General features: G+C 42.4%; 1 protein-coding gene across 2 annotated transcripts in view; it reads right to left on the bottom strand.

The window, feature by feature from the left end:
- Positions 1-12,599, bottom strand: part of chn1 (chimerin 1) — a 307,301-nt gene that overhangs the window by 256,688 nt on the left and 38,014 nt on the right. For both annotated transcript variants that reach the window (XM_078552060.1, XM_078552061.1), the window contains exons 3-4: positions 5,113-5,151; positions 1,684-1,739 (exon numbers count right to left, since the gene is read on the bottom strand). In XM_078552060.1, coding sequence (XP_078408186.1) covers positions 1,684-1,739; positions 5,113-5,151 — 95 coding nt within the window. The remainder of the gene's footprint in view (positions 1-1,683; positions 1,740-5,112; positions 5,152-12,599) is intronic.

The raw sequence follows: 12,599 nt of genomic DNA, 5'->3' as shown, positions 1-12,599 counted from the left end.
GGTCATAATACCCACCCCTCCATTAATAGTACTCTGTAGCTGCAAAAGGTACCATCTCAAGGCTTCACTGCAACAGCTCATCAGGCTTATGTCAACAACACCTCCCAGCCCTACAATCTCTACTGCCAAGAAGGGCAAAGGCAGCAAGATCATGGGATCACCTCCAAGGTCCCCTCCAATATTCAAACACTACCACTCCCCCCATGTACCATCCTGACTTTGGCATACAGTGTTCATTGCTGCTGGGACAAAAATCCAACACCTTTTTGGGTGCAGTATTAACAGAAGAGAAGTGGATTAAGGAAAAGATTTAGCACCACCTTCTCAGCGCAACAAGAGATGGTGAATAAAAACATCACTTTATCATTACTACTCACATCTGGAAAGCAAATATTACAAAAAGCTCCTACTGGGGAGGAGGGGGAAAGCGGAGAAAGAGAGAGTAGCTGATTTAACTTGCAGCTCTAAAATGCACATACACTGGCTTTATATACAGTTAAGGAAGAAAAAATGACAGAAACACAGAATCTACAGATAGTTCACAAAGATCTGCTCAGGGAGACACAAAGCCAGTAAAGTCCTCATTGAGATTTGCCAGTTAGGAATACAAGAAATCCTGATCAGAAAAATGATACTTAGCTTGCTAACAGGGACTGTGGGGCATACTTATTATTTCCCTTGTCACAAGGAGTAATATTAAATTAAGCTAAATTGCAGTAACATTAACTCTAAATGTCACTCTGTTCACTTGATGGACTGTCAAACAAATCAATTGACCTCACATTTTTCTCATTGGTTTTATTAGTCCCGCTTTCATACAATTGGAGTAACGAATAGGGAGGCTTGGGTAAAATTCAGTGTCTAGTTCATTTAACAAAATGTTTCACTGTTGTAACTCCTCAGTCCCACTGTCATTTTACTAGACATGAGACAGTGGAAGGTAAACTCCTGATCATAAGTGACACAGGATCTGTGATGCACAAGTTGAGAAAATACCTGGAGCAGAGCCAAAATGTTTAACAGCTTTTAACAGCTCTGATATCTTCCTAAAAGGGAGTATCTAGAACTATAAACAATGCTTCAACGGTGGCCTAACCAATATATTGTACAAGTTAAACATTACTTTTTTTTATGTTCAATGCTCTCACATATAAAACCCAGAACCCAATTTGCCCTTAATGCCCTTTACTACCCGCAAGGTCACCATTAAAGATTGATGTGTCTGAACTCCTAGACATCTGTTTGTTCACTGCTGAGCATACTACCATTAACACTGAATTGTAAAACAAAGTATATTCTCATAAAATATACTACCTACCTCACAATTCTCTGTATAGAACAGTATCTGCTGTCAATTTTCCTACCCGATTAACCATGTAGCCCCTCTGAGATTACCACCTTAATGATAACTTTTGTTGAACTCTGTGCTTATTTGAGCTATGGACCTGCAATCACAAGGGTCTGGTTTGAAAGCTGGGCCAAATGTATTTAATGTAGGAGAATTTCATCCAATCAGAATTCAATTCAACCCTAAAAAACAATCCGATTGTGTATTAAGATTGTCGTCTTTGAAGTACTTGAAGAATAGTCTGAAATAATTTTAAACAAATGAACAAGATAGTAACTACCCGACTGTAAATCCAGCAAAAATTTACAAAGATACAGGGTCAATATGAAACCAACCTCACATGTGCACGTAATCCTCCTTGGATTAGGAGCTTCCTGCTGTAACTGATACACTGGGAAGTGAAGAACCAAAGTTCAATTATAATTAAAAACACAACTGATGTACAGAATTAATAATGGTTAATAGTTCTTTAGAAAAGAAGGATAAAATAAAATATTAAACTAAGAAAACCTTATAGATTAACAAATTTCAAAAAGCAAAATAATGTTTAAATAGATTGCAGCGGAAGTCAACAGGTCTCATTTACCTTGCTTGTACTGTAAAAATCTAGCTCCTCGTTTCAGCAGTGATATTTGTATTTTAAGATTGCTCCACAAGGTGAAATGCACTTAAGCCCCAAACTATAGTCCTTTGAAGTGGTTAGGAAGTGGATTTGTTCTGGTCATTTTTTAGGCATTGTGCTAACAATCTCTCACATGCTCACAATCTCAGCTTTCTCAACAGGATGTTATTGTTCTTGGAAAAACTCAGCAGGTCTGGCAGCATCCGTGGAGAGGAGCACAGTTAACGTTTCGAGTCCGAATGACCATTCAACAGAACTAAGTAAAAATAGAAAAGAGGTGAAATATAAGTTGGTTTGGTGGTGGTGGTGGGGTGGGGGGGGAGACAAGAAGAACTGGATAGAGGGCCAGTGATAGGTGGAGATAACCAAAAGATGTCACAGACAAAAGGACAAAGAGGTGTTGAAGGTGGTGATATTATCTAAAGGAATGTGCTAATTAAGGGTAGAAAGCAGGACGAGCAAGGTACAGATAGCCCAAATAGCTTGTCCTGCTTTCTACCCTTAATTAGCACATTCCTTTAGATAATATCACCACCTTCAACACCTCTTTGTCCTTTTGTCTGTGACATCTTTTGGTTATCTCCACCTATCACTGGCCCTCTATCCAGCTCTTCTTGTCCCACCCCCACCCCCCTTTAAACCAACTTATATTTCACCTCTTTTCTATTTTTACTTAGTTCTGTTGAAGGGTCATTCGGACTCGAAACGTTAACTGTGCTCCTCTCCACAGATGCTGCCAGACCTGCTGAGTTTTTCCAGGTATTTTTGTTTTTGTTTTGGATTTCCAGCATCCGCAGATTTTTGCTTTTATGTTATTGTTCTTGCTTTGGTTCATTTAAAATGCTAATTAAACCCATTTCAACTGCTAATTGAGCCCATTTCAACCAAATGGAAAATTCAGAATCTAGTGCACATTGGATCTCCAGTGGCATCCAAAAGGTAGTGTGAAGTGGAAAACAAGAATACTGTTATACGGAGTTCCACTGACTGACATAGTCTGAGATGATAAAGATTTACACTATCTATTTAGATATAAAATTGTTTACAAAACAATTCCACCTATTGAACAACAATTATGCTTCACAGCCTTCAAACATTTCACACCAATACTTTCAAAATAGCTAAGAGGACACTTCTCTGTTCTCAGTATCTTCTCAACTTGTAATATTTTGTTAGCTCATGAATCAGCCAATAGTAGACCACACTCAAACTTGCATCCCTGGGAAAAAACATTCTGTTCTTCATTTTAGAACTATGTAACAACAGCTACAGACTATTAACTGTAGCAAAGTGTCTTTAGAGAAGGAAGCTATGACATTAAAGAGGCACCATGGCCAGTACAGTGCATTTCCTAGAACCACATTTAGGCATAGTAAGTGGGGTTTCAAGGCCAGAGTCTTGTTAGCATTACACAGTTTCTACAAAAGGAATAACAATAATAAAAAAAACTTAAAACCAATACTTTTAGACAATGATGAAAATACCTTTTTTTTAACTATTACATTAATAAGAAATCATGTGGACACACTGCTGGAATTAGTAGATACACTCCAATTTTAACCCCAAGTCAATAAGTTAGGTGCAAAAATGCTTTGGAATGCTCAATAGGAATTGACTGAGCTTTGTGATTCAGAAAGTCTTCAAATCTGAAGTCTCATCTTATTAATACATTTAGTAGGTTTTTTTTCTTTCAACAAATTTTCTGTTCTGAAGATATGCAAAGGAGAGGATTGCTTACATTTCAGGTTTTTTTGGAGTTGTTGATGGAATGGCTCCTCTTTCAATTGCATCTCCCTTTCTCATTGGTTCTCTCTAATATCATCAAATGTCTTGGCTTCCCCCCCACAGCAGCAGATCAGCATTCACAGTATTTTGCTTTGTATTAAGGTTGAGGAGATTTGATAGAGGTATTCAAAATCATGAGCAGTCTGAACAGAGCAGATCGGGAAAAACTGTTCCCATTGGTGGAATGATTGAGGTCAAGAGGGCACAAATTTACAAGGGGGTACAGATTTAAGGTAACCGGCAAAAGAAGCAATAGCTACATGAGGAAAAACGTTTTTTACAAGTGGTTAAGATCTGGAATGCACAGCCTGAGTGTGTGGTGGAGGCAGGTTCAATCGAGGCACTCGAGGGAATTGGATTATTATCTGAAAAGGTAGAATGTGCATGGCTACAGGGAAAAGGTGGGGGCATGAAACTGCGTGAATTGCTCATTCGAAGAGCAAGGTGGGCAGAATGGCCTCCTTCTGTGCTGTAACAATTCTGTGATTCTTTACTTCAATTCACCTCAAGGTGCAGATCAGATCAAACCTGCATTGCACAAGAGCAAATGTACTGTGTCAGTCCTCTACCTTGGAATTAGTACTTAACTATGTGGAACATTTAATTCTTCTCCCTCAACACAGACTTTACCCACTACATGAGCTCAGTTTATTATCATGCACCCCTCTTTAAGCAAAGATATGAAAGTGGACTTAGACTGGCTCAATAATTGATGTTTTCCATGATCAGGAAAGTATGAAAAGGGTATGATTCAAGCTGGGGTAGTAGCATTGTTACACTCTTCCTCCAAATATTTGTACACTTTGTTCATTTGTGGCGCTTCACTTAAGACCCAGCTGATAAATCATAGAACTCACCCAACTGAGGCAAGTGAGTTCCAGTAAGAGGCAGCTCTGTGACTTGAACTCGTGACCTTCTGGTTGGAAGTCGAGTGTTGTACCACTACAGCTACTGAGCTACCAAGACTTTAAGATTTCAGAAGTCTTCAGATAATCTATACATAATTATTGAAAGTACTGTAAGACACTTCATTCACCAAGAAATTGATAGAATTTTCTATAATACAGTACTTCAGTAAGAAACCTCAATTTATCACATTTCTCTTCGCTTTAGTACAAAAGCACAGGACAGCAACCAGAGCTATATTCTGCCTAAAACATAGCTGCATAGATATCAAAAGCATAACTGGTTTAAGAGCTACCTTACAACCTGAAAATTCAGCTATTTGACTCTAAGGAATTGGGAAAGGAAGTCAGAATACTGAAGAGATTGTTTAGGGAAACTTGCTTTTGCAAACAATGCATGTCCACATTAAATCTTCCAATTGGAATTTTAGTTAAAATAAACTGGTACTTACGGTAAGATTTCCAAACTGGAGGCTTATATTCATCATTTTCTGTGTACAAAAAAAGTTGAAGAAATATTACCAATAAAGAAGCTACATTTTCCTAAACAAACAGTATTTATTATTGGCAATTTTCCCCATGGGATGTTGACAATTCCTAAATTTATACAAAAGCTGAATTAATGAAGGAGAAGACAAATTCTGTGTGGTTCATCTTCATTTTTTGACCTATAGGCACCCTTCAGAAGCTGTAGGAATTTGGTCACATTTGGTTGACTTAGGGAAGCCATAAACCAAACACTCTGAAATTTGCAAATGTGAGATGGCACCTCGCTGTAACATTCCAAACCTCCTACTCCCATCTTGTAACAGCATTTCTTCTTCTTCTGTGTTCATCCAGCATAGGCTGTAGCCCTTCTCACGCTTTTTTACAACTAGTCCTGTGTATACTGATGCACTGGCAAGGCACGTTGTCAGTAATGGCTGACCAGGAATCTCTCCTACTCTTACTGCCTGCCATGGACATGTTGGAAGGATTAACAAATTATCAACCTGCCTGGCCATGTCATGAACAGTCCTTCTGTGGCCAACAAGTCCTGGAATGGGACCTGAACCCAGAGCTTCTGATTCAGAGACAGGGTAGCTACCCACGGAGACAAGATCTCCTGTAAAAGCACCATAACATGCAAAAGCACCAGTTTACATTTGATCTTAAGCTAAACTCAGGCAAAAGCTCCTTACAGTTCCGAACCAAACCAAGCAGAATCCAAGGAGATGGCTGGTGGTGGGGAACCTATGACACTTGAAGAATGCCCATCTAAGAAAAGATGGTTTGTGAAGAAATCCATGGTTTCAAACCTTGTATTTTTGAGACAAACCCAAATTGAAAAAGGAAAGGAAGCTGACACCTTCCTCCGCCCACACAGTTTCTAGGAAACAAAAGCAAACCGCAGGTGGAATCTTCCAAGCCCGCCAATAGTGGGAAGCTTGGCAGGCAAGGGAACTTAACTCGAATGAGTCCAAAAATCAGTTTTCTGACTGTGGGATGAACTTTTGCAATTATGTTCTAAGGACTGTAAAGGCAGGTCGAACTTCCCGACGAACAATGTCGGGAAGCCCTTTTGCATGTATTAGCAAGTCATGCATACTCATTAAAAGGCCAACTCACCAGAATTAAGTTCCCTGCAGTTAGAAATTAGAGCGTTCATGTTTATGACTGCATATAAGTAGCATGTAGCTGGCGTGGTTGACTTCTTCCATGACTTTGAAGTGAGTAGTTGCTGCTTTGGCCTTCTTGGGAACCACTCACAAATGTCAGCCTCTTGACTGAGATCGAGTGCTGGTAGGCCGAGTTGCATGAAGGTTAAACATGGGAAGCAGGCTAAGGGTGGAAAGGTGGAGCGGAGGCTGGAATGGGAGGCAGGGAAAGGGTGAGCGGAAGCTAGACATGAGAGGCAGGGGAAGGTTGGAGTGGAGGCCGAACACGGGTGGTGGGCTAAGGGTGGAATGGCAGAATGGAGGCTGGGCATGACAGACAGGCTAAGGGGGGGTAGGGGTGGGAGGGTGTCCGGGGAAAGAAGCCAGGCTGTCTGCAGGAGGAAGCCAGGCCATCTGGGACAGGGAGGGAGACTACGAGGAAATGCAAGGGTGCAGGGACATGGGATAGAGGGAAAGGCCTTGCTTGTTGGGTCTGGGGATCCTGTGGTTGGGTGGGGGACGGGGTTTCTAGGCAGGGATGATGGTCTACGGTAGGGTCCTAGGGTTGAACAGTCACAGTGAGTGGGGGAGTGAGATGCAGTAGGGTAGCATGAACAGGGTATTAGTCGGTAGCTGAAGATCTCAAGGAGCAGTGTCACTGAAACGGACGAAACAGGTGGCTCGGATAATGGGAGGGGTCAAGGTAGGGATGGGGGCATTAACAGGTGTAGGCTCAGATGGGAGAGAAGGTATGTGGAGGGTGATAGTTATGCTGCAAGGCTAACGGGAGGTGGGTGCGGAGGTTCAAGGGTACCAGAGGGGAGAGGAATGATTACGTTGTGTGGGCCAAGGGTGATGGGGAGGGAAAGTTGGTGGGTGACAGGGGGCGGGTTGAAGGTGGTGGAGCGTGCCTGGGAGGTCACGTGCACCATTTTTTTTCAAGGCTCTTCCTCACAACACAGTTGTTCTATACTTGTGAATCCTCGAAGTGGGTGGAGGGTCTTTTCAGATGGTGGAGTTCAAGGTGAGTACAACCGGCCGAATAAAGGGACGCCCTAATGATCATGAGGCAACTGCATGAGAATCATGCTCAGTTACATTCTCCGCTCTATGGTGAAGCCCACATGGCAGCAGGTTTGCTCCCTGAATCATGGTCTCATAACATCAAGATCCCAGCAAGGTCTGGAGCTGCTACTCATTCTGTGTCGTTTGCCATTTGCTGCTGTCAAAGGCAGGGATGAGGGAGGGAAGGAGGTGAATGCCTCCAAGTTGGATGCCAGCAAACTCCTAAGTCCAAGGATGTGATTGCACTAGAGAGTGTGCAGAGGAGATTTACCAGGATGTTGCCTGGGCTGGAGAGTTTTAGTTATGAGGAGAGATTGGATAGACTGGAGTTATTTTCTCTGGAGCAGGGAAGATTGAGGAGGAACATGATTGAGGTGTATAAAATTATGAGGGGCATAGATAGGGTAGACAGGAAGAAACTTCTCCCCTTGGTGAAGGCATCAATAACCAGGGGGCATAGATTTAAGGTAAGGGGCAGGAGGTTTAGAGGTGATGTGAGGGGGGATTTTTTCACCCAGAGGATGTTGGGAATCTGGAACTCACTGCCTGAAAGGGTGGTAGAGACAGAAACCTTCATAACATTTAAGAAGTATTTGGATGTTCACTTGCGATGTCATGGCATACAAGACTATGGGCCTAGTGCTGGAAAATGGGATTAGAATAGTTAGGTGCTTGTTTGACCAGCGCAGACTCGATGGGCCGAAGGGCCTTTCTCTGTGCTGTAGACCTCTATGACTCTAAACCACCATCCTCCTGGGTGAATGGTCATGGCTCACAAGGGCTCATGTCATAAGTCTTTCTAAGCTGCCAAGACAATTGTCTCTCTATAAAGTCTTGAGGGTAATGCAGGCAAGCTGAATAGTGTCTGAGGGAGGGTTCTCACACATGACTATCATCAGCCCAGTCAAAGAGCAATGTCTCCATGCACAGTCATGTATGAACAGGAAAAACTTTCATCTCTGTTCCTCCAGGATGTCATTCACCTGGAAGGGGTGGGTGGGTGTGCCATGTCTAGACAGAAGCCAGGCACAGGGCTTAGCACTGGCTTGGTGGCCCTGAGATGGGAGGCAAATCTGCAAAGGATATGCCCAATAGGCAGATTTCTGCAATTCGTTCACAGATCCACTGAAGCCTAGATGATGCAGGCTCCAAGCAACCCCGCCTTTCTACTGGCTCAAGTCCAGATGAGTAGGGCCAGGAGATGCAGTGGCCTGAGCAGCAACAGGCAGTGGCGCTTCAAGAATGACAGGATGCTGCCAACCAGGGGCCACTACGACAATAAGCATTGGTCCGACCACAGGTGTATCACAGGCGGTGCACCTTTCTACGGATGAGCGAAAAGCAATGCTGGAGGTGCCTTAGGATGTCCCCGAGTGTGGTTGCCCACATCTGGCAGCTTCTCCAAAGGGCCTCTGGTGCAAAAAGGTTTCTGCTCTTTGAGAGTGCAACTGATTGTCACAAACCCTGCAGAAAAAAAAAGGAAAAGAAAACTTACCTTTTAAAATCAGGCCTTGGAGTTTGGTAACTACACTTTCCAGTGGGCCCCAGCAGTCTCTGCATGTGCGCTGGCCCTGGAATGGCCACACAAGCGCAGAGAGTTCTCTTTTATGTTCTTCAGCTACTGTGCATGTGCCGGCCGGAGAATGGCTGCACATGGGTACTTTGTGCATGTTCACATCTTCAGGCTGGTAAATGGCCCTGCGCAATGCACAGTTCAGGTTTTTTTTTATCTTCAGCTGGAAACTGTTCATGTGCATCTGTACAGAAGGGAAAACAAGGAAGAAAGCGAAAAGGTGCAAAAAGGTCAGGTGACTTAGAAGAGCACGCCATTCAGAAGGAAGTGCCAGCAGAAGGAGGACAGGAGCTGCAGGGAGCAGGTCCCAAAGAACAAAGAAAGGTCCCAAAACCAGGGAGTGGGACAGAAAGAGGTCCCAGGGAGTCAAGTCAAGGAACAAGGACAGGAATCAGAAATAGGTCCTGTTCAGTGAAGTTAAAAGGAGCAGGGGAAAAGACTCTGAATTAAAGAGACAAAGCTGAAGGGAGCAGACTTAAAACAAAGTGGGTTAAGAGAAGCCAGAAGCTCCGGTGAGCCAGCGAAGGCTGCTGACCCCTTACTACAGGCTTTTGGAGTAGTGGTGTTCTAGTTGGTATGGCTGAACATCTGAGAGATTGCATGTGGAAGGTGAAGCTTCAATGCACGAAGAGATCCAGGGAAAGGGACATCGGAAGGAGAGCTTGAAACCCTGGAGGTGGATCCTTATTGGAGACGTCCGAATGAACACACCATTTGGGAGCGAAGTCCAAGGCGAGTTCTGTGAGCATGGAGATTGGATACTCTCGTGAGAAAGACAAGAGTTTCAGTGAGACCAGCTGGCTCACAGTGTAACACATGTCTGTGGGGGGGGGTTGATGAGAAATCCATAGAAACTTGGTTTTGGAGAGTGGCAAGTCAGACCACAGTTCACCTATTATTTTAATAGACTGTATACTTACTGAGACTGTATACTTACTGTGAACGTTAGAGTTTAAGATCGATTTTGTAACTTGTGTTATCTTCACAAATTTGTGTGTATCAGTAAAGGCATAGTTGGGGTTAAGCAGTAGTGTAATATAGTTCATCTTTTCTTATTTAAGAAATGCTTTGCTCTTTTGTTAATAGTTCATCAGCAGACTCCTGTGACCCCATTCAGTAGCCGCCCTCCACGTTTCCGAACAAGAAAGTCAAAGTTAGGATCTATCAAGCCAAGTTACACTCTGGGATCTGACTTATCCAGTAGTAACATCAGCCGGGGTTTAACAAATTAGGGTCTCATCTGGGAAATTGTAATAAAGTGGGGTCTCTTGTGGGATTGGAAACTCTTGAATTTCAGCGTGATCTGAGAGTCCTTAAAAAAATGAGGACATGAAGTTATGTGCATAAGAACAGGATTTGGTGTGAAGTATATTATACGGGTTGGAATTCGAAAATGGCTTTGACTGTTGCTAAGACTTTTCTGGGAGTAGAAGATGAAGCAGTAGATTATTTGAAATCTTTGACCAAGACTAAACTGAGAGAGTTAGCAGATAAATTGAATGCAGAAATAAAAGAAGGCTTTCGTAAGAATTATATAATTTAAGTACTTACCCAGCACTTGGAATCAAAAGGAGAGAAACCTGAAATTGATGTGTCACAGCTAGAGTTAGCTAAGATTCAATCACAAATGAAAATAAAAACTTGGTTTGGAGGAAGAAAGAAAGAAAAGGAAAGAGAGATGAAAAGATTTGAATTGGGAGAAAAAGAGAAAGAAAGAGAAATGAAAAATATTCAAATCAGAAAAAGACAAAGCAATGAAAAAAATTGAATACGAAAAAAGGAAAACGAAAAAGGGCAAAAGAAATGGAAATGAAAATCTCAAATTAAAAAGGGAAAAAGGAAAAGAAGGATTGCAAGAAATGGAAATGGAAATGCAAAAGCTTGAGCTTGAGTTTCAGAGAAAGAGCTCAGACAGTATGCATTTGCTAGAGATAAGCTTGGAATAAAGGAAGAGGAGACAGTGATTCACAGGATTATTCTGATTCCCCTGAGGAATTTGATTTAACTAAAAATCTTCACTTATTGCCTAAATATTCAGAGGATGGAATAGAAAGATATTTCACCTTATTTGAAAAGATAGCTGTGAAGCTGAAGTGGCCAAAAGATGTTTGGGCTTTAATGTTACAAAATGTCCTGTCAGGTACAGCTACCAATGTGTACATTAGTTTGTCAGAGGAACAATCTGCACACAATGAAGTGGTTAAAAGGGCAATATCCAATGCTTATGAGCTTGTCCCTGAAGCTCATCAATTAAAGTTTAGGACCACAATAAAGAAACCTAATCAGACATTTGCAGAATTTGCAAGGGAAAAAGAAATGCTATGGGATCATTGGTTTAATCACTGAAGCTAGGGAAAACCTTTGAGAACGCAAGGAAGTTCATGATTATGAAAGAATTCCGAAATAGTATTCCAGTAACCACTAAGACTTATTTAGATGAATGTCAAGTCTCAAAGGTACGAGAACTGGCAGTTTTGGTTGATACCTATGTTATCTCACACAGGCAGTTACATGGGACGAGAAAGATCATTTGAGAATCAACAGGAAAATTGGAAGAACAGAAAATCTGATGATGGGAAAGATAATAGTTCTAGAGGGCAAACAGAAGGATGTCAAAATAATAGAGGAGATAGGCTAGAACCTTAGACCATAAGACCATAAGACATAGGAGCAGAAATTAGGCCATTCGGCCCATCGAGTCTGCGCCGCCATTCAATCATGGCTGATAAGTTTCTCAATCCCATTCTCCCGCCTTCTCCCCATAACCTTTGATCCCCTAACCAATCAAGAACCTATCTATCTCGGTCTTAAATACACTCAATGACCTGGCCTCCACAGCCTTCTGTGGCAATGAATTCCATAGATTCACCACTTTCTGGCTAAAGAAGTTTCTCCTCATCTCTGTTCTAAAAGGTCTTCCCTTTACTCTGAGGCTGTGCCCTCAGGTCCTAGTCTCTCCTACTAATGGAAACATCTTCCCCATGTCCACTCTATCCAGGCCTCTCAGTATTCTGTAAGTTTCAATCAGATTCCCCCTTATCCTTCTAAACTCCATTGAGTATAGACCCAGAGTCCTCAAACGTTCCTCATATGTTAAGCCTTTCATTCCTGGGATCATTCTCGTGAACCTCCTCTGGACCCTCTCCAGGGCCAGCACATCCTTCCTGAGATACGGGGCCCAAAATTGCTCACAATATTCTAAATGTGGTCTGACCAGAGCCTTATAAAGCCTCAGCAGCACATCCCTGCTTTTATATTCTAGTCCTCTCGAAATAAATGCCAACATTGCATTTGCCTTCCTAACTACCGACTCAACCTGCAAGTTAACCTTAAGAGAATCCTGGACTAGGACTCCCAAGTCCCTTTGCACTCCAGATTTCTGAATTCTCTTCCCATTTAGAAAATAGTCTATGCCTCTATTCTTCCTACCTCACACTTCCCCACGTTGTATTCCATCTGCCACTTCTTTGCCCATTTTCCTAACCTGTCCAAATCCTTCTGCAGCCTCCCTGCCTCCTCAATATTATCTGTCCCTCCACCTATCTTTGTATCATCTGCAAACTTAGCCAGGATGCCCTCAGTTCCTTCATCTAGATCATTAATGTATAAAGTGAAAAGTTGTGGTCCCAACACTGACCCCTGCGGAACTCCACTAGTCACCGGC

The sequence above is a fragment of the Cetorhinus maximus genome, chromosome 11, assembly GCF_964194155.1.
Source record: "Cetorhinus maximus chromosome 11, sCetMax3.hap1.1, whole genome shotgun sequence".
Lineage (NCBI taxonomy): Eukaryota > Metazoa > Chordata > Chondrichthyes > Lamniformes > Cetorhinidae > Cetorhinus > Cetorhinus maximus.
This window is presented reverse-complemented; position numbering and strand designations above follow the sequence as displayed.